The sequence below is a fragment of the Cucumis melo genome, chromosome 8 (genome assembly GCF_025177605.1).
Source record: "Cucumis melo cultivar AY chromosome 8, USDA_Cmelo_AY_1.0, whole genome shotgun sequence".
Classification (NCBI taxonomy): Eukaryota; Viridiplantae; Streptophyta; class Magnoliopsida; order Cucurbitales; family Cucurbitaceae; genus Cucumis; species Cucumis melo.
In genome coordinates, this window is record NC_066864.1 from 25,653,085 (window position 1) to 25,676,393 (window position 23,309).

Genomic DNA, 23,309 nt, shown 5'->3' on the forward strand with positions numbered 1-23,309 from the left:
GATTTGAATTTCAGAAAAATGAATGCAGATTCATGCTCAAGAAGTCGAAATTAGTCAAGATGGACAAATTGGTAAAAAGTCAAAATGTTGACTTTGAATTTAATGGTCAAATGACGCCCTTGAACTAAGTTAGTGGAAAAATCCAACATTTTGTTGGATAATTCCACTAGCACTTAGTGAGATAAGTGGCTACATGAGATGTAAACACCTGGCTCACTAAGTTCCACTAATTGTTAGTGGATTATTAGGTATTGAGATTTAATAAACTAATTACATGCAAGTTTACATGTAATTAGTCTATAAATAGAGTACTTTTCATATTGAAGAATTTTTTTTGCCAATTTTGTGATTTTGAATTACAAAATAAACCATTTTTTTCTAAAATCTCAACCTAATCTCCCCTTCAATTTCCATCTCTTTCTCAAATTCCTTCACTTAACGGGTCCCACAACCCGATTCTTAGTTCGGAGAATAGCGGGTCAACAGTAGTGGTGGTCCCAATTCGTGATCGTGAAAAGTTTTGGAAAAGTCGGGAAAAGCTTCAAAGGTAAGAATTCATTTTAACCTTAATTAGTGTAGTTAGGGTAGTCTTAAACATGTTAATCTCTAAAATGTTTAGTTGCATATAGAATAATTTTTTCGATCCTGTTTTTCATTGCATTCGTATGTTATCCATCAGAATAAGTCACACCTCACAAGTACCCAATATCCCAACTTTCATTATATTTAAGTTTAAACTAAAAAATATATCTAAAATTTCCGAACTAACAAGCGTTATAAACTACCTAACGCTGCGAACAAATTATCTTGCACTAAGGGCAACTATAATTATAACCAAATAAAAGCTACCTTACTTCTAACAAACAAATCATGTTCACATATAATAAACTATAGGCTATTATAAGTACAAGATAGCCACAACACAACTTCATCAATTTCATTAATTTAAAATTTTCAATACAGTTAAGTCTCTATATAACAATCATAATCACAATATCAATAATTGTTATCACAATTTCAATAATTTAAACCCTAACATATTACAATTTTCTAAATTTCATTCATACGTATAATTTGGTTCTTAAACAATTCAATGTACATTTTAACTCAAAAACTCTAACAATTTAAATTCTAAAAATATTTACTTATTCATGCAACAAATTTAATAATAAGCATACATACAATACACGTATAATCTATAATCTATAAATTATACATACAATATACAATATATATACAAAAAAACCAATTTACAATCTACAAATCACAATCACAATATAGATACATTTTTTTACAAATAAAAAAAGAACAAATACAACATTTTTATCGGTAGAGACGACGAACTAACTGGACAACCATAGGAGAATAGTGGGCGACAAACGACAATGACGACGGACAGAGGCGACGGTCGATGGTGGGCAACTCTCTCTTTTTTTCTGTCTTTCTCTTTTATCTTTTCTTCTTCCTTTGGTTTTGTGTTTTGTGAACCATAGAACTAAAATGATAGAGGTTCTCTCGACGCATCCCAAAAACATCAGAGAACCCCTCAAATGGTGACGCCGTCACTTATGGCGTCATTGTTTCTCCATGTAATATCGATGCAGTCACTTATGGCATCGTGAAAACTCTTTTAAAATCAGCCTAACGTCATCATCTTGCAATGCTACCTACCTTCATGTTGACAAAGGTCGACCTATCACGATGCCATGCATTTTGGCATCGCGGAAAGGTTGTCATAATTATTTAAAGGTGCAACCTTTGACGACGCGGTCAACGCAATGTCGCCATAGACAAACCATGTGCCGACGCCAACCATGCAGACATTGCAATTTCTATCAGTTTTAATAATATTTTCAACTTTAATTAACCAACGTCGTGCTCTTCCACATCGACAGTTGTTGGGACAACGACGATGTGTACATGCATGGCATCATAAAAAAAAAATATTATTATTAAAATTTAATGTTTCTACAACATCTTCGTGCATGGTGTCATGGAAGGCGAATGAACACTCTATCAACATTATCTGTTCGACTTCGGTAAAGCTCCCCACTACCAACACATCCTACACTACATCGTGAAAAGGTTCTTCTTACGACGTCTTTTATCCCAATGCCTATTTCGGCTCAGGATAGCTTCAATTTTTTATAGTGTCATATCAGAACACACAGCAAGAGTGAGGCATCTCATCACGTACGGTACAAAAGATCATTTCACCACAACCATTCAAATTCATTTGTAAACAAGATCCATTTTAAGAGATTGAGAAACATAATAGCAAACATTGAGCTCCAGAAATTAAATAAGAAATATTCAAGGATTCAAATACAATATACATTCATTTAGTTTGAAAACGTTTTAAAGAAGAAATCACTCACAACAAGTTGACCTCTTTATTTACAAATTCTTGCGGAATTTTGACTTGTAATAACTTACTGAAAATCTTGGCAATTCATCCAACTCTTTCTTAAGAAAACACAAGGTAATTAAGCTCTCAAATTAGTCAAAATTCCCTTATTTATAAGCTTTTTCAATGAGATTATTCAAGATAAAATGATTACTTATGTTCGACGGTGAGCTTCACCCAATGCCAACTCGCCACGTAGCTTCTACCACCTTCTTTTTCTAAATTCAGTTTAGCGAAAAAGTCAAATCAACTCACTGACCTTATGATGCCAGCTACTTCTTGGTAAAGAAAGCTCACAATGCTTCTATCTCATCACATAACACTTTCTTTACGCGCAGCTAGAACGCCTTAAACAGCTTATATCGCAATCCTTCCAATCGTCAGTTCTTATCGCGTAGTTTAGAATGTGACCAAGGTTTCACAATTAAACCTCTATAACCACCTAAACAAGAAACAAAGAAAAGTAATCGATAATCGGTCAAACGATATCTTTCAGCATAACAATGCAATACTCTAATTTCAGCTCTGTGGGTATTGACAGGGATACTTCTATGTCTTCCACATTGCGAAAAATGATTTGCATAAGCTGCACCCTTTCTCGGCTACTTAGTTCAAGAATATCCTACAACTGTTTGATGACTTCTCCACAATGTTCATCCTCCATTGCAGGTTTCTCTTTTGGCCATCTGCAATCGCCTTCAATTGGTCATTCACAAATTCCATTGCGTTCCTAGTGGCCTCGAGCGTGTCAGATAATTGGTCACCGTGTTTCCTTTTTCTTCCACTCAAAGCATTTTTGGCTTTACTAGATCGATTGCCTGTGTGCCTATCAGCTCATCAAGTGACATATCCTGTAACACTCCAAATTAAGGTAATCTTGTTCTTAATTATCTTAAGTTTAATTTTTGACAATTGTTGAAATTATTTTGGGTGTTAGTTGTTTTAATTTATGAAATCTTTGATTTGTAGAAATTAGAATTTATTAGCTAACTTGGAAAAATATCTAATTATTTGAAAATTGGAATTTATGATTGAAATTGATTGTTTCAAGTGAATTGTATTTGAAGGAATTATGATTAACTATATATGTGATTATATAATTAATTGAATTTGTATTTGAAAGAAAAGATGATGATGATGATGATGATGATGATGATGATGATGATGATGATGATGATGATGATGATGATGATGATGATGATGTTGCTGTTGCTGTTGTTGTTGTTGTTGTTGTTGTTGTTGTTGTTGTTGTTGTTGTTGTTGTTGTTGTTGTTGCTGTTGCTGTTGCTGTTGCTGTTGCTGTTGCTGTTGCTGTTGCTGTTGCTGTTGCTGTTGCTGTTGCTGTTGCTGTTGCTGTTGCTGTTGCTGTTGCTGTTGCTGTTGCTGTTGCTGTTGCTGTTGCTGTTGCTGTTGCTGTTGCTGTTGCTGTTGCTGTTGCTGTTGCTGTTGCTGTTGCTGTTGCTGTTGCTGTTGCTGTTGCTGTTGCTGTTGCTGTTGCTGTTGCTGTTGCTGTTGCTGTTGCTGTTGCTGTTGCTGTTGCTGTTGCTGTTGCTGTTGCTGTTGCTGTTGCTGTTGCTGTTGCTGTTACTGTTGTTACTGTTACTACTGTTACTGTTACTACTGTTACTGTTACTACTGTTACTGTTACTACTGTTATTACTATTATTACTATTATTACTATTATTACTATTACTATTACTACTATTACTATTACTATTCTTAGTCTTAGTAGTCTTGTTATTATTCTTATTGTTGTTATTATTATTCTTATTATTGTTATTATTATTGTTATTCTTATTATTGTTATTGTTATTCTTATTATTGTTATTATTATTATTATTATTATTATTATTATTATTATTATTATTATTATTATTATTATTATTATTATTATTATTATTATTATTCTTATTATTATTATTATTCTTATTATTATTATTATAATAAATTGTTATTATTATTGTTATTATTATTATTATTATTGTTATTCTTATTATTGTTATTATTATTATTATTATTATTATTATTATTATTATTATTATTATTATTATTATTATTATTATTATTATTATTATTATTTTCTTTATTTAAAGAAGTCCTCGTAAAGCGTGAAAGGAAAAAAAATTTACTCATCTCCTTCCTCACAACCCTAGCCGCCATCAACGCTCACCTCCGCCACGCACCGTCCGTTTTCATCGTTTCTTCATGAGTCATCATTTCTGTCGACGAGTCGTTCGTTTAGTCGTTTCTCTATCGTTCGCAAACCACCACGAGCGTCGTCGCACGTCACTTACGTCGTCGGTCGTGCTACCTATTCTCCACTTCCTTCTGCCGTGCTGATCACCGCCAAGGAGCCGTCATCCATCACCGATCGGTGCATCTCATCCAATCCAACTGTCGTTGAAGAGTCATCGTCTACCCGAGTTGTCATCGAGGCTTGCAGCGTCTGAGCTGTCTTTCGCGTCAAGCCACCCGCCAATCGTATGTAAGTCGCGAGCTAATCCTTCCTTTAATCAAGTCTAGCCGTGAGCGCAGCCGTCGAGCCACATGCGCAAACTCCAACTTGCACAAGCCGCATCTGAGCCATTTCCAGCCTCAACCCCGAGCTACGTCCGAGTCGACCCCTGTTTTCCAAGCTGAGCCGCCTAGCCGGTTCCCCTCTAACCAAGCCATTTTGAGCCGTCAAGCTTATTTTTTTACCCTTTTTCATCTATTTTTGGTAAGTTTGATTGGGTTTTGGTTAATGCCCAACAAATATTAATTTTAGACCATAAATAATTTAATTTTGGATTATTTTGGTTAGATTTTAACTGGAAGATTGAGTCGTGGAATTTTTCCCAACCAAGAATAAGTTGGATTCAACCTCAACTTTGAGTAAGTTGAATTAAATGGATTTTGGGTCTTTAAGCAACCATTAAATTTATTATCTTAGTATTTTATCCTTACTGTTTAGAATTTTCTTGGGAAGTTTGACCTTGCTATTAGGATTGTATTTTTTGATTAAGCTAATCTTCAGGTAAAAGATTCTTCTACTAGACCTTCGAACTAAAGTAAGAGCTTGCTTGTAATTTTCTATTATGCATTGATGCAGCTAAGATGCATAATGAGTTTATGTTTATGATGACTGATAGTCATGACAGAGTTATGTTGATGATGATTGATGATCTTGATGTTAATGCATGAAATGTTAATCTTGATTAAGATGCTATGATTAACTTTCATGTCATGCTTATAATGTTATGTTATGCTACATGCTATGGATAGGGTGCACTGTTAGCTTTATATCTATTAGAGTCGTACTCATATGGGTGTCCCTCAAGATCACCACCTTTTTATGACTACGTAGTCCGACGAGATCACCAGTCCAGTATGAGTGGTCCGACGGCATCACTTACAGCCCGATTGTCTTAGTGTTTCTTTCGATTTCATTAAAGACCATTTTTGTCCTAGGTGTTCCTTGTGTTCACCAAAGAACAATTTTGTCCTAGGTGTTCCTTTGGGTTCATCGAAGACCAGAGATATTCCTACGGGATCACAAATTGTGCATGTTTGAGAATGTGCCAGTTTAGAGGTGCCAGTTTAGAGGTACCACTTTACAGGACTCTAATAGGAAGCTAACAGACACCTAGCGGGACAAGTAGTAGGTCCCTTACTGAGTATATTTTTAAACTCACTCTTTTATGTTTAATTTTTCAGGCAAAGGTAAAGGTAAGGACAGAGAAAAGCTGGCGAATGACAAGAAGTGACCATGGCGTGCCATAGGGAAACACTTTTGCAACTGCCTTATGTTATTAGTTTTTTTTATTTCAGTATTTATGTATTTTTATTTTTACTCTTTTAAAACTAGATAGCACCCGAGCTAGAATTTTATTTTGAGATTTATTTCTACTTACCTTTGTTTATTTATGATTTTAGTGAGTATTTGAGGTTTTTGATTATGAGCATTTATTAGTTTCCATTTTGATTTAAGAAGTTTTATTTTCCTTTTAAGTAGTAATGATCTCAGCTTAATATAAAGAGTTGGGTCATTACATATGTAGTCTCTGACTATACATTGGCGAAATCTCTTAATCATGAGAATCGGGAAAACCATCGAAGTCTCTTGGCACATTAGACCCTACATCAGTGAAGGTCTTTGATCGTGCTCCCGTAGCCCGATCTTTGCAAAAAAAACATAAAATTGGTCATCATAATAAGGAAACATTATGTTTCTGAGGTCCTTAATTGCAAGATGATTCTGTATAGACATTTGAATAAATTAATTGTTGATTAGGATTATAAACGTAAAACATTCTATATGAGATATATACCTTCACCCAATTGTCGAACACCTCCCTTTCTGCAATATTGCATTGGTATTCTTCGTTTCAACCAAATCCACTGCAGGATGCCCCTCACATTTCTATGATCACTTGGTAGGTTCTTTTTAGGGCTTTAATTCAACAGTCTATGGTCGACGATCCCTGGATGTTAGTCCTTAGCAACTTTTATACTATCATCTGCTACAGTTGTGCCAATACCTAGGTCTGAAAGTTTCGTGATTAGATCTTCACCCATTGGATGAGACCAACTCCATTAAGCACTCCACGGGTTTGGCTTCTTCCTCTTTAGTCTAAATGTGTTTGGGTGCATGTGAAGAACTTGTCATGCTAGTGTATATACCTACACAAGTTAAACAAGTGAGTAACATAAGGGTGACATATGTAACATAATAAACTGTATGCAATCAACTTTATCATTCAGTGTTCATCATAACATGCCAATGCATAATAAATCAAAACCAATGCATTTACAAGTAAATTGTATATCATTAACTACCATTTCAATCACATTCAAAAAATACCCTATGCATTTACAATAGTTAAATAACAGTAAGGGCATTACAGATTACGTAACTCCCATTCACTTAAACATTTCTTGCACTAATTCGTCCCTCCGTTGACTCCATTCTTTGGAGGTCTCAATGTAGTGAATGTCATCACCTCCAATTGTGGCATAGGTTAAATAACTTTCATCAAATTCCTCGAGGATTTCAGCGTTATTCATCTCTCTATTTATAAGGTTGTGCAAGAGACAAAAGCCATTATCGTTCGATATCAGACTTGGAGTCGGTAGTATAACTTTCCTCGTAAGATTGTCCATCGACCCTTCAATAGCTCGAAAGATCTTTCAATCACATTCCATGTAGAGGAATGTTCATGTTGAAGAACTCTCGTGTTGTTGTAGGTGCATTACCTCCACCACGCCACTCTGAAAGGTGGTATCTTTCTCATTTATATAGAGCCGGAAACTCTCAACATTTAGGTAACCAACATCACATAGGTAGTAATACCCTATTAAGAACTTGACTATTTCAAAGCTCATCCTACGAATATAAAACAAATATTTGAAGAGAAGATGTCTAGCTATTTACCCTTGGGAACCTTTAGTCCGTTAGGTCTTGAAATTGCATCACTAAGATTCGCAAACTAGTTGCCGATTCTTCTCAGCCAACTAAAACAAACACAAAATTTTCTTTTGCATCACAAACACCTAGGACGTTCGTCGCAACTTTGCCCTTCCGTGTCCTATACCTCGGATGATCGGTTGTGCTAACATTGACCTTTATGTATGTGTCATCTAACGCATCTGTGTAGTATAGTGAAATTGTAAATATTCATACGCTAACTGGGACACCTACAACTAACATCCAAATAATTGGTACTTACGTCAAACTACTTCTATCGGGGATTGTACATGTGTTTGGTACCGACTGTGGTTTTTTCAACAACTCATCATGCAAGCATAAAACCGCCAACAAGACTATATTGAAATGCCTAGAAGATGTCTCACCATATCGTACGAACTCTCTTTGAATCATTTGATTCTTGATGTTGTCCGCTTATATGTGGAGAAACATGACAACCCATCTCCTTGACATCGATAACTTTCATTCCCGCTAATCCACAAGTCGTCCTAAGTAGATGGCATAGAATGACAAAACATGCATCTTCTATCCATTCTAGTACTTCGACGACAAACTAGGTCGAACTCATGGATTAGGCGGAAGTACGCCAACTGCCTAATTCGATGTCTACTGTCAAAGGATGTATGCTCTAACCTCTTGTGGTCATTGAATAATAACTCCAACGTCATTAGTAATTGGTGTTGTGATGCTATAAATACAGTTAGTATTGTAGAAAGTTCTTGTAGATCCATTACAAGATCAGTACTAATAACCTGTTCAATTACATTTTTCGTAAGTGATTACATATTATAAAAATAATTTTAGAAGAAAGTTTAATTACTACTTTTTGTTTTAATTATTTAATTTCTATTCTTTTTCATTACTTTGTTTTTGTTTATTTTGTCGATATGATTTTTTTAAAAAAAAAAGTTATAAGTTTATTAATTTTGTAAAATAAAATTATAAAAAAAATTATACAAGTTTTTGCATAATTTTAACCACGACATAGTATCATTCTTTTGTAAATGCATTTGTCATACTACCATTGATTATTTATATTTATCTAAGTATGATACAAATTTCTTCTTTTTCTTCTATTTTATCATACTATTATTCTTTTTATGATACAAATTGTCTTCTTTAAAAATATGCATAATGAAAAATCTTTTCTTCTTCAAAATTATGATACAAATTTTTATATACAAGTTTTGTTTTATGCTAAATATTTTCGTAAAAAAAAATTTCAATGAAAAAGTTGAATTAGAATTTTTTTTAATAATTATTCCTTTGATTTATTTATTAATAAAAGCTAAAAGGAAGTTGATTGAATGAAAACACAAGTATAGTTTGATTTTATCAACCGCCAACCTAATTACCAATATTCATTTTTATTATATTTATTTATTTTTGTATCAAACATTGTCAAAAGTTGTTAATTGTCCTTTTTTTTTTCTTTTGAAAGCTTGAAATAATTTGATAAAAGTGTGAATTATCATTTTTCCTAAGTTTAACACAATTGGTTTTTTCTATTATGTTTAAGCAATAATCGTTTAACACAACTTTCCTAAGTTATTTTTGCAAAGAAATTTTCTTAAGATATTTTTGCAAATTAATTTTTCCTAATTTTGTTTTTCGTATGCTATTTTTGCAAAGTTATTGGTCCTAAGTTATTTTCCCTACTCTTTCTTTTACTAAGTTATTTTTGCAAAGTTATTTTTCCTAACATATTTTATCAAACACATTTTTGAAACTATGGCACATTTGACATTCAGTGGCACAAAAATAATGTTCACAGTTAGAATCGTCCATGAAAATTAGAGTAATATATTCAATGAAAAAATAATATAGTTGCACAAAAAAAATGTTCAAATAAATAGTTCAAGCACAAAGTTTGTTAAATCCATAAGTACTGCCTAATTCTTACAATATAGTAAAATTACAAAACATTGAAATGTAGCAAAGAAATATACTTCGCAGCCATATTACCTTGAAAAAAGAGTTATGAAATGAAGAATTCTGAAAAGATCAAAGAAAATTAAATTAGGACAAAATTGAAAGATATAAACAGGGACTAAATACAACATATGAATTCAACATAAAGTAAACGAATTTTGTAGCAATCATCATATATGAAGTTGAACCTAAACCTAAAGTTGAAAACATTTTTCTACCACTAAACAAAGAATTTAAGTAAAGGATGAAATTCATGGGCATCAGAACAGAGAAGATAAACCAAGAAAAGTGAAAAAAAATTATAAGACAAGACATCACAAAAAATTAAAGAAGATAAACCAAGAAAAGAGAAAAAGAAACCTATTAGAAGCTGGCCAAAGATGCTAAGGCTAATGAAAAAATGATTCAATCAATATCAATAATGTCACTAAGGCTCCCAAAATATCATGGACTACACAGAAGAGTTCCATAAACTAGGCGCTCACAACAACCTCCTTAAAAATGAACACCAATAAATTTCGAGACTTATTCACGGTTTGCGTGATGAAATTAAAGACATTGCCCACTTACATTCAATCACTTTTCTTTCAGATGCTATTTCTTTGGTGTCTAAGATTGAAGAGAGTGACGAGATCAAGAAAACCAAGACTTATCAACGAAAGAGCAATTGGGATAAACAGCAACAAAGGACGAATCCCACTGACTCATTTAGAAATTTTCAACAAGGGAGCTCATCTACATCTCCACGGTCCATCAAGAAGGATGACATTCCACCCAAAAATCTAACCACAAAATCAGATGAAAGCTCTAGTAAAAAGAAAATTAACAACATCTATACCCGTCCTACTTTAGGTAAATGTTTCAGGTGTGGTCAACAAGAACATCTCTCCAATGAGTGCCCTCAAAGAAGAGCTTTGACAATTGAAGAAAGGCAAGAAGATGATAATTCATATGATAATAACTATGCAGTTTCAACCTCGGATGAGGGAGATCAACTGTCTTGTGTTGTTCAAAGAGTCCTCACTCCAACAGCTAATCGCATACCTCATAGAAACTCACTTTTCAAAACAAGATGCACAATTAATGGTAAAGCATGTCAAGTTATTATTGCTAGTGGTAGTAGTGAAAATATATAGTGTCTAAAAAGCTTGTTACTACCCTAAATTTAAAAATTGAACCCCACCCAAACCCCTATAAAGTTAGTTGGATCAAAAAGGGGGAAGAAGCTATTGTTAGTGAGGTCTGCATTGTATCTTTATCCATAAGACAACACTATCAAGATCAAATTATATTTGATGTTCTAGAAATGGATGCTTGCCATATTCTTTTAGGACGTCCTTGGCAGTATGACACTGATTATGTACATAGGGGTAGAGCTAACACCATTAAGTTTGATTGGATGAGTTGACAAGTGGTTCTTTTACCTATAGGCAACTCAGCTAAAATAAAACTTAGCTTTAGTAAAGACAAGCAACTCTTCACAATTCTCGATGGTAAAGATTTCATACCAACGAATACCACACCTCTTTTAGCCTTGTCATTAAAGCAACCAACATTACATCCACATAAACCAACTTACCTATTTAGATTGCTCACCTTTTAGCGAAATTTCCAAAAATCACATAATCAAAAGAACATACAACACATAATAGACTTAATGCCCGAAATCACATTACCTAATCTACCAAACTACAAAATGAACCCTACGAAGTATCAAATTCTTCTCGAACAAATAGAAGAACTCCTTAGCAAATGCCATATTCAACCAAGCTTAAGTTCTTGTGCTGTCCCTGTAACGCCCCGAAAATTCGAGGTAAGATTTTCTCGTTTTATGTAAATGATTCGGAAATCTAAATGTGGGTGTAAGTTGATATAATGATAATATAATATTAATTATATTATTATTATTATTATTATTTATTTTATTTATTATAATATTAATATTATAATTATTATTATTATTAATATTTATTTTATTTATTATAATATTAATATTATAATAATTATTATTATTTAATATTATAGTAATATTACTATTTTAAAACAATAACATGTTTATTACATAATATTAATTTATTTTTTTTAATATTAATATTATTATATATTATTATTACTTTATAATATTATTATTAATATTATATAATTATTAAGGGTTATATATATATATATATATATAAAATAAAAATTATTATTATTTTTTTTAACCCTAAGTCGCGCGCCGCCCCCCCCCCCCCATCGAAATTTTTTTTCTTCATTTCCGCTTTCTTCTTCCTCACGCCGCGCCACAGCCACCCGAGCCCCATCCATCTTCTCTTCTTCCTCCATCTCTTTCTTCCTCGTTTCTGCATCGCCGCCGGCTCCTCCGTCTCCGTCCGTGTGGTAGTCGTCTGCCACGGCCACCGTCGTCCGCCGCGGCTCCCCATCCATTCGGATCTCCTCTCGACTTCAAATCGCCCGACGCCGCCGCACCTCTCCGGTTTTTTTTTCTCTTCCGCCTTCGTCTCCGCCACCATATCTCTCTTCCTCTCCGTCTCCGTCTCCTGTAACGCCTCCCAGCTGTCGTTCGCCACGGTCGTCGGACGCCGGAGAGCCACCGTTCGTGATTGCCCGTTTCGCGCTGCAAAAACCCGACCCGGTTCCAAGCTGACCCGACCCAAAACCGCTTCCAGTCCGAGCCGAGTGAGCCGCGCGAGCCGAGCCGAGCGAGCCGCGTGAGCCGAGTGAGCCGAGTGAGCCGAGCCGCGAGTCGAGTGAGCCGAGCCGCGAGCCGAGTGAGCCGAGCCGCGAGCCAAGTGAGCTGAGCCGCGAGCCGAGTTGAGCCGAGCCGAGCCGAGTTGAGCCGAGCCACAAGCCGAGCTGCGAGCCGAGAACCAAGCCGAGCCGAGCCGAGCCGAGAACCAAGCCGAGCCGAGCCGAGAACCAAGTCGAGTTAAGCCGAGCCGAGGCCAAGCCGAGCCGAGCCGAGCCACCTAAGCCTTCCTACCTCCACTTCGGTTCACGGTGAGTCTTCGGTAAGGATTGTTTTGATGAATTCCCTAATGTTACCACGTCCGATTCGAGTTTGAATGTTGGAATAAGATATGACCCTACTTTTCTTCCTTGAAGGTAGTACAGAGTTGACGCTTGGGTTCCCGGGTCTCGCGGTAGGCTTGTTTTGGAGGTAGTTCTCCTTTCCTTGGGTAAGTCAACGGATGACCTTTTAAAACAACTGCTACTAAAGTCATCAACTAAAACCCTTGTGTTATCGTTCAGGTTGATCCGTTGAGCGTGAATTCGATCGAGGGGCATAACCGAGTATCAGGTAAGGGTTTTCCTACTACTGGACCCAGAATCCAGGCTAAAAACGTAGAAGTCCACAGGGGATTACACGTTAGTGACTGTACTAAATAACTGCATGCGTGTTGACTGTTAAGTACTGTTATTGTATTTTGTCTGATGTAAATATATTGTGACTGCTAATTGTGGATTGAGATTTTATGTTGATGGACCTTGAAGTTACGGTTCAGTATGTAGTAAAACACTGGTCTGGATGTGGTTCATGGAGTTCGGACGGGGAAGGACAGTGAGTCCGGTTTTTGGTTGGTTAGTCGATTGGATCTAGGGTTTTCCCTAATGGTGTGCGAATTGGTAATGCATATAGCAACTGAGGGTGTAGATGTTTAAACCTATACTATCTGACTGACAAAGCTTATGGCGGAACTGTAATATGAATGCCGTTGGGATGTGACTGATGTAGACAGTTTAGTATGGACTGAGGGGTAACGGTTAGCTTCATCTATGGGGTAGTGTGCCTTACGGATATGTGCATCCTTCGGGAGCACTAGACTGATATGTGCATCCTTCGGGAGCACTAGACTGATATGTGCATCCTTCGGGAGCACTAGACTGATATGTGCATTCCTTCGGGAGCACTAGACTGATATGTGCATCCTTCGGGAGCACTAGACTGATATGTGCATCCTTCGGGAGCACTAGACTGATATGTGCGTTCTACGGAACCACTAGACTGTTATGTAGGGTACCCCCGAATAGGAAGTTAATTGTTGTCCCCTAACGGGCCCAGTAGTGGGTCCCTTACTGGGTATGTTTATACTCACCCTTTCTCTTCTTTAACTTTTCAGGTAGGGGCACAGTGAGGGGCAGGTTTTCTTATCGCTTCCGCTATGTATTTTGTCAGAATATTTTGACTTGTGATTTTGAACTGGTGACTTGATATTTTTATTTTGTGACTTTTTGAATTATTTAAAATAGGGCCCGAAACTGTCTTTTGTAAGGTTTCTAATGTTTTAATGAATCGTAACTGGTCCGTTTTAAATTTTATGTTGAATGGTCGAGTTTTGGTATTTGGTAGTGACCTCAGCTTAGTCCGGAAAGTTGGGTCGTTACAGTCCCAGTCTTACTTGCACCGAAAAAAGATGGCAGTTGGAGACTTTGTGTTGACAGTAGAGCCATAAAAAAAATCACAGTCAAATATAGGCTCTCGATTGATCTCTTGTTTATCCAATCTCCTCAACCAATTAGGTAATGCATCTACCACCACATTCAAATTAAACCAGATGATGAGTGGAAAACAACATTCAAGACCTCTTATCCATAGGTTCATACAAGTATCAGTTAAGTTAAGCTCATGTTGGCAGAAATTTATTAGGTTTTCCTTTCATAACTCTTTCTCCATATTGCTATTTTTAAACGTTGAATTTACTTAGTTACAACTTTGGTTTTATTATAATTGTCATTTTCATTTCATTTTATTATATTTATAATTAATTAATGCTTTTAACTGAAGAATTGAAAATTAAATATTACCTCCACATTTACTTTCTTTATACCCAACAAATAATTAATAGTTAATTGCTTTTATCTTTTTTCAAATATTTATTTTAAATAATTAATAGTTAATTGTTTTTTCATAAACTAAGCACAATTTTTCTTCTATTATTTAAGACTATTAACTACTAATTATTTACAATTTATTTTACTATTTCTATGAAAATGACAATGAAAATAACCGCATCCTAATGACTTTCTAAGTTGTTATTGTTTATTTATTATGGATTTACATAAATGGTGTAACGACCCGAAGTTTTAAATTAAGTTAAGGTCATTACTCAAAGGATAAACATCAAAAGACATTTTTTTTTTAAAAAAAAAGATGTTAACTAAAATCTTTATAAAATTAATATCAAAATGTTCACAAAAGTATAAGGTTATCAAAATTAACAAAAAAAATAATTTGAAAACATGACCCGCGGGTTCTAACAATTTTAAAGAACTAAAAACAAATAAATAGGACAAAATCTTAAGTAAAATGGCTAAAATTTAAAAAACTGAAAGACATATAAATAAGTGCAGAAGCTGAACTGTGTCCTCATATGGCATACCACGGATCCCTTGCTGTCCTCGCCAGCTTCTTAGGTTATTTACCTTAGCCTGAAATATTAAACATAAAAAAGAGTGAGTATATAAATATACTCAGTAAGGGACCCATTACTAGTCCCACTGGGTGATCTCTGTTAACTTTTCATTAGAAACATAAACGTAGCATCGTGTGTCCAACGGAGCACACCTAAGTGAGTGAGACCGTACGAACATCCCTAAATCGTGCGAGCAATCCTATGGGGACACCCTTAGCCGTGCGAGTGATCGCAGGTACACACTCCATAATATGTATTTAATACGTAGGTACACTCCTAATCGTGCTAGTGATCCCGTCGGAACACCCCTAGTTGTGCAAGCGACCCTGTATACATAATATAATTGTCCCCTAACCGTGCACGTGACCCGTAGGTACACCCCTATTCGTGCGAGTGATCCCGTAGAAACACCCCTAGTTGTGTGAGTGACCCCATAGATAGGATCATGATACAGGTGGGGTAAGAAACTTATCATTTAAAGTTAACAGACACACCATAAACCAAAAACATTTGACATCATCATAAGCATCATAACATAACATGAATATTAGTCGTAGCGTCCTTAAGCATGTGATTAACATATCATGTATCATAATAAGCATAAACATAACAAACATCATTAATAACATATCATCAGTCATCGCCATCAACTTAGCCTCAATCATAATCTATGGCATCGCATTATGCCTCTTAGCTACCATCAATTGCATAATCGTAAGTACATGCAGTCTATTAAATTTAGTTAGAAAGTCCAGTAGTAGAATCTCTTACCTCGAGATTTGTTAAACGTTTAATCCCTATCTAGCATCGTCGAAACTTTCCAATAGATAAAACCCAAGGTTGAGGTTGAAACCTTATTGGCAAAATTTCACATATTATTTTTTCAAAGTGTTATCCAACTGAACCTTAAGGGAAAAATATAAATTAAATCCAAATTAAATTAATTAGAGTCCAAAATTTCCATTTAATGGGTATTACCCACCCATTAAAACTTACCAAAATAGGTCCAAATAGGTGGAAAAAGGACAAAATTCTAGTCTGGCGGCTCAACAAGGGGAAGGTAGCTCACGTGTGCAGGTGAATTTGGCTCTGGTGGAAAACTCGACTCGAACAGACGGCTGAGGAAGATGCGGCTCACACACACGACTCGGCTCAGACAACTCGGCTGGAAGCGGCTCAGGTATACGACGGCGGAACACGACTGAACAAACGACTCATCGACGGCTCGACGTCACTTATGACGGTGAGACAGAATCGGTCAGCTGACGAAGAAGCGATGACGTCAAGGCACGAAACCAAACCGTGACGGATGGAGAAACCCGCTAGAAACGACGTGACGAAAGACGGCTCGCGTGAAGGGAACTTGGGCATTCGTCGGCCAAAAACTCGCAGAGGTGATCGGAGAGGGTGGTGGCGCGGCGTGAGTAAGGGGCTAGGATTTTTCCTTTAGGGTTTGTGAAGAGGATGAAGGCACGCAGAACGAATGGTTTATTTATAATAACAATAATAATAATATCATTATTATTATTCTTTCTCTTTCCTTTTCCAAATACAAACAAATCTTATCTCCATTTATTTAAAACTCCCATCTAATCAAACTTTTCTATCTCCTCCTAATTATCTCTTATTAAATAATAAATTTATTTTCCATTATATAAGTATTACTTTAAATTTCTTTTTCTTTCTCCCCAATATCTTTCTCCAAAATATCACTCTTCAAATAAATCTCTTTATCTTCTTTCAACAATACAATATATTTTCTAAAGTAATTATATTTCATCAAATATAATTGTCTTAATCTTTTGTTTTTCCAAATCTATAAAGAAACCACTTCTCCAATTTAATTAAATAAGCACCCAAAATTATTTAATTAAACTCCAATTTCTGTGACAGAACAAATAAATCTTTAAAATAACGTCCATTCTTTGGAACCTCATTAAACAAAACTAAGGTAAATATCTTCCAAAAATTATCTTAATTTTCGAGGCGTTACAAATAGATTCTTAAAAGTAAAAAAAAAAAAATCGTGCAAATGTATGCCTTAAAATTTTTATTTTAAGAAAATGATAATATTTATTTGTTTAATAAGTAAATTATATGTAATGAAATTTTCAAATAATACAACGTTTTCATGAATGATTAATATCTAAATTAATAAAAATAATATTTAAAATAAGTGGTATAAGGTTAATAGAAAAAAAAAGATAGAAAAAAGTGAAAGGATAGAAGATGAAATACTATAATTTAAAAAGTTTTGTTGGTTTGAATTTCCAAATATTAATTATATAATTAATAATTTTACATTTAATTATATTAATAATTGAATTTCAAGAGCCCGCTCCTAGCTATATAAAGAGCTATCCTCTACTATTTTTTTTTCAAAAATCTTAATTCATTTTTCTTAATTTGTTTGTTGCGTATTTTTTTCTCCATTCATTCTCTCAAATTTTTTCTCAATTCATTCTCTCAATTTTTTTCAAGAATGCATAGCAATCACTAGAAGAAATCTAGTCTTTAATGTCGGGTGAAAAAAGTGAAAAATGGGCTTTAATGTCGTTTTTCAAAAGGCAGATGTTTAATGTCGGTTTTAAACCGACATTAAAGATCTATCTTTAATGTCGGTTTAAAACCGACATTAAACACCCTGCTTTTTTTGAACTGACATTAAAGTCCATTTTTATTTTATTTTTATTTTTTAATTTTGTAAAAATTCAACTTTCTCTCTCTTACTTTACTCTTTTCTCAAACCCTCCTACACACTATTTTTCATCTTTCTCAAATTTCTTTCACCCTTCTCAATCATCTTTCTCAAATTTCTTTCACCCTTCTCAATCTCATCACTTTCTTCCCTCTCTCCTTCGACAGCTGCCGCCACTACCACCAGCATACATCAGATTCTTCCATCCCTTTTTAAATATGTAATGTGTTTGTTTGTGTTTCTTTTGCTTTGGATCTATTTGTCGTCCGCATCCCTAACCTCTTTTTAATGGGAAAACTGAAGTGCTCACAAACCAAGAGATTTGGGACCGATCTTGCACAAAAACCCGTCGGAACATCGCTACCTTGTCGGAACATCACTACCTTGTCGTAAGATCAGCCCCGACGCCAGTCGGGACATCTGTACCCCTTTATCGATTTATTCTCAATCTTGTAATTTATTGAAGTCGCACGCACCGTAAGCCTTCCTCGTGGCCTGCTCCACGACCAAGAGAAAGAAGCCTAACTTTTCATTCCTCCTCAAAGGTCATGTTCATGGGCGTGTCCTAGACATTGGTGGAGTTTTCATTTTTTATCGGTATTTTCTTTTCATTTCCTTCGTTTGGAACTAACTTGAATCATGTTTCGTTGATGTATTTGGAATAGATTTAATTCTTGTTGCTAATTGAAGTGTGGTTTCTGGGTTTTCGTTGAGGCATAACTTGATTGAAAAATGGATATTTCTGCAAGTTTTTTATACTCAGTTTATATTGAAGTCCTAATTTAAAGAGACTTTTGATGTTGTAAGAATCAAATGCGTGCAAGTATATACTCTCTTAACCGTTGCCTGTTGGTCTCTTATTCTTGGCACAGATCTTTAGGCATTTAGATTCTCTTGGAGTGGAGGATCAAAAGGATGTAAAGATGGGCTATTCCATCATGTTTGTAAGCTTCAGCTAACTTGGTTGATTTACTCATTTTCATCATTCATATGCTACTTTTTTGGCCTATTTGGTATCCTCCTTCAATTGCAGAATGTGATGATGATCTGTCACTGAACTCCTTAAATTTACAGAGTTTCAATGAGAATCCTTATTTTGAAGATAGAAAGCTAGAGAAGACATATACATTCTTTGAAGATGGAGCAATTAAAATTACTGGAACAACAATCAAGTGGAAGGATGGCTCGGTAACTGTTATTTCTATCAAAACAATAATTCCAAGTGTTCATTTGATCAGATTAATGACTGATGGTAATCTTTATAGGGTGCCTCAAACGGAGTTAATGGTGAGAAGAAAGGGAAGAAACGACCGCTGACTGAAGACAGGTGCTTCCTTACCCCTTCCTTTTTTATTCCATCCATCTTGAACAAAGTCATAGGACCTGAAGGTTTGACAATGACCTTGGTACTTCTAGGAAACCGTGCTTGAAATTCCCTTAATTGAAGTTGTAAACGTTTAACACATTTAAAACGTGCTGCCCTTTCAACTAATGCTTTACCTTCTTCAATTGTGTGGTAAAGATTTACTATGATGGTTAATAAGCCAACAATTACGATTAATTTTAAAAAATAATCTCTTCAGCTCAACCGCAGGGCTAAGCAGAAAGATGTGAAAAGAGTGGTGTACTATTTATTTTTCTCATACATTTCTGATTTAATGTTAACCTAAAAATTTCAAAACTTAGTTTCATTCAAGTCTTTAATCTACATTATTTAATAATTGATCATCTACCAATTCTATGTTTGAAGGGGTTCAATGGCTTACCTCTTCTGTAATGTCATTTACCATCTTTGGTTCGAGGACCCTGAGTGAGTTGTCTGCTCAAATTATCATCCATATATAATCAATACTAGATCTGACCAGTTGCCCACCCTACCTACTCTTGTTCTTATCGTACATATTTGCCTCTGCTCCGTAGAATCTTTCAGTGGCATATGTTTCGGTCTCCTTTCCCATTGCTTTGATAAAGTGAGCTATGATTCAAGTACAAGATTCTATCATTACCACCTCAACCATTAGACATCCAACCTAGATTGCAATGACCCAATTACAGGAGTGGAGATCCACCTATTGAGCTACATCTACTCAAGCCAAGTGGGGCTTGCATCAAGGAGTTTAGATTCGTCTTCTACTCTACTATTCTATTCCTTGATTGTTCTTTACCTAAGAAGGGGAGCTTGTGGGAGAGAGAATCTAAATTCAGTTCATTGATTTTATTTTTTGATGAACACAAAATGATTTAATATATTATTTTGCCTTTTTAGAAAAAAGTCATTAGAAATTTGTTTAATACATTGAGAGCCAAAAACCAATTAGGTACCAAATGAAGAGTTATTTTTTTAACTAGAAATTGATCCTTTGAAAAATATAATAATACCATGATAAATTTTAATGTATTGTTTTATTAAAATAATTTGTTTTATTCTTGACAGGTGCAATGATTTATTCAGTGTACCGAAAGAAAATTATTCAAAGCTACAATAGATGAATAGTCTTATGTGCACTAGTGTAGAATAATATCATTTAAAAGTTTTTAAATCCGTGTATTCAACATAAAGTTTAATTAGATATTAAAAGGTATTTAAGGAAGAAACTTCTGATTTTCCAATACGTGCTGATGTTATGCTTCACTGTTGAGCTCTTATCCTACTACAATGATTTATTCTTTCATATCCTCAATGAATTTTCTTTGTCAAATCGAAAAGTCAAAGTTAGTAACACCGTCCTCCACTTTTCTCTTCCTTTTGTGGTATCTGGTTTAATTTAAATTTAACATATTTGCTCGCTATTGTTCATCAATATTGATGTATGCAGCTTCTTCAGTTGGTTTGGTGAAACCGATCAAAAGGATATCACTGAGCTTCATGATGAAGTAAGTCTGAACATCTTTCTGCCCCATAATAATATAAACGCTTGGCTTGTAAATGCAACAACGTTTTATCTATTAGTTTTTTTGGTTTGTACTTACGTGCTTGGTTTTTTGGCTTAAATGCAGGTAGCTGAGATAATTAAAGAGGACCTATGGCCCAATCCTTTGAAATATTTCAACAATGTAATCTCCTTCGCCTTTGTTTTATATCTCTTTACCTATTCTTTGAGCCCATTCATTTTATTTTTCAATTGTTAAATAAGCTGGTTTCTATTTTTTACATTTTTGTTTTGTTTGTGATGTTTACTGAATTATGTAGGTTTCGGCTGCAAGGACTTGCAATTGTATATTTGTATATATTTTTTGCTTCAGCAAAGGCAGCGTGACATTGAGTTTAGGAAATCTAATAATGAACAGAGATAGAGGTAACAATATTTTCTAACGTTAATGTATTGTAGGACATTACCAAAGGCTTCAATTATGAGTAAATTCGTATGACTATGCTAAGAAATTTATGAAATTATGCTTTGTTTGGTTATCTTATGAATATTCAGCAAATGCAACGTGACATTGAGTTTAGGAGTATGCTTTGTTTGCTGTTTTGCTTTGTAATGTGGTTATGTTGTTCAAATCAGATTCTTGTTTTTGATGGCTCTATTGTAATAATTGTTGTTTAGCCATAAAAACAACCAAGAGATATATTGTTCACTTATCTATGTAATCAAGCAAATCACAAGCACCAAATAATATGTAGGAAATTGATGGTTCAAGTTCAAGCTTCAGTCAACTGTTTGGAATTGAAGGTATTATACAAAAAAGTTTATCTTAGCATGTTTCTCAATTTGTTTTTTAGGAAGACTTGAATGAACAAGTTACAATATTATCTTGGTAAGACGGTTATGTGGTTGCACTTGGTTTAACAATTTTTTTTTTGGTGGTGTTGTTTCAAATACTTAGTTTAACAAGGATCTACCTTCCGCATTGCGCAATAAAAGTTATGTTTGGTAACCAACCCTTTACTTTATTAATTAGTAATCAAATGTGAATATTTCTACTAGCAACTAAGTCATAACATTGTTACTTAATTGAACCTTCTTGATGTCTTTTACAGGGAGCTATCACTAAACAAATGACTGCAATAGAAGAAATAGTTGCAAGTGAGTACAATTAGCCAGACCCTCATCTTTGTGACAAGATCTTGAAGTTGGTCATTTGTGAAGCGTTCTAGTTTACTATTAGTTGCAGTTTTAGTTATTGCTCTCTCAATATATTCTTTTTCTTTCTTTCTTTCTTTTTTTCCCAAAGGATGATCAGTGTAATAATTAAACTTCATAATTTCTTTGTGTTTGGAGCAAGTTGTATATAAATGTACACATTATTAAGATTTTATTTTGTATGTGTGCAAGTAAAAGATTTCATTTTTAACTATTTGGTGTCATACAAAATGGACAATAATGCAAGGATTTAATAAAAATAAATTTGAAGAAACGACATTAAAGACATCGTTAATGTCAGTTTCAAAACGACATTAAAGACAGCTTTAATGTCGGTTAAAAAAAAATTAAAGACATCTTTAATGTCGGTGGAAAAACGACATTAAAGATGTATCATAAGCGACATTAAAGACATATTTAATGTCGGTTATCCACCGACATTAAAGGCCTTCAATAACACCTTCAAAAATGTCGGTTTATAACCGACATTGAAGGCCTTTAATGCCGGTTATAAACCGACATTAAAGCCCAACCGACATTAAAGCCCTTTAATAACGCTCGCAAAGATGTTGGTCGCCAAGTGACATTAAAGGCCTTTAATGTCGGTTTTAAACCGACATTAAAGGCCAGATTTCTTGTAGTGAATATTTTTGCATTAATAAGAGATATATATGCTTTAACAAATGTTGTCAAACTAGGGTATCTATCTTTTTAACTTTCATAGGTATTTAACAACAATAAAAGGTTCTATAATTCTTTTAACAAGCTCGTTATAACATTTTTCAATACAACTTCTAGCTATAACTATGTAAAGTCACATTTCTTTTTATTCAAAAAAATCTTTTTTTTTTTTGTAATTTGTTTCTTTTTCTTTCTTAACTCACCAACAATAAAGTTTCTTTGTTTGCACGAATGTAGAGTAGTGTTTTGCACCAACGAGAGAAAAATATATACTTTGATAAAATGTTTTCAAACGCATAATTTTGTTAGTTCATTTTACCTTTTGATTTTAAGTTTTCTCATAGTTCACTTGGTAGTAATTTTGTCATTCAATAATAAGTATGTGAAAAAGTTTCTCCCATAATTTTATTTCTAAACAATTAATAAAATAATTTCACGTAGTTTTCTAGATTTTTAAAGTAGTTAGAATGACTCTTAAATTTAATTGATAATTAATGTTATAACCATTCATTGTTGCATTTAAGTAAAGAAAATTAATGATTAAATTACGTTACTCAATAATGAAGTTACAAAATCATTTATTCATATTACAAGTAAAACAATAACCTAATCAAATTCCAACCTC

At 34.3% G+C, this 23,309-nt stretch overlaps 2 protein-coding genes and 2 long non-coding RNA genes across 4 annotated transcripts; 2 read left to right on the forward strand and 2 right to left on the reverse strand.

Moving 5' to 3' along the window:
* Nucleotides 1-3,013: 3,013 nt before the first annotated feature.
* LOC127150714 (uncharacterized) lies at nt 3,014-8,542 on the reverse strand. The gene is made up of 5 exons (XM_051089217.1): nt 8,416-8,542; nt 7,981-8,035; nt 7,643-7,772; nt 3,684-3,988; nt 3,014-3,233 (listed from the first exon to the last, which is right to left on the reverse strand). Exons 1-5 carry the CDS (start codon nt 8,540-8,542, stop codon nt 3,014-3,016), a joined length of 837 nt encoding a protein of 278 aa, XP_050945174.1.
* Nucleotides 8,543-15,056: 6,514 nt separating this feature from the next.
* LOC127150481 (uncharacterized) lies at nt 15,057-16,662 on the reverse strand. The gene is made up of 3 exons (XR_007822838.1): nt 16,217-16,662; nt 15,992-16,073; nt 15,057-15,236 (listed from the first exon to the last, which is right to left on the reverse strand). It is a non-coding gene; the product is annotated as an uncharacterized LOC127150481 (long non-coding RNA).
* Nucleotides 16,663-18,650: 1,988 nt separating this feature from the next.
* Nucleotides 18,651-21,047, forward strand: LOC127150715 (NAP1-related protein 2-like). Its single transcript, XM_051089218.1, has 6 exons — nt 18,651-18,662; nt 18,791-18,862; nt 18,993-19,106; nt 19,184-19,245; nt 20,735-20,792; nt 20,916-21,047. The coding sequence occupies exons 1-6, from the start codon at nt 18,651-18,653 to the stop codon at nt 21,045-21,047; spliced, it is 450 nt and encodes a 149-aa protein (XP_050945175.1).
* A 78-nt stretch (nt 21,048-21,125) lies between these two features.
* LOC127150482 (uncharacterized) lies at nt 21,126-22,178 on the forward strand. Its single transcript, XR_007822839.1, has 3 exons — nt 21,126-21,214; nt 21,544-21,592; nt 21,747-22,178. It is a non-coding gene; the product is annotated as an uncharacterized LOC127150482 (long non-coding RNA).
* Nucleotides 22,179-23,309: the final 1,131 nt, after the last annotated feature.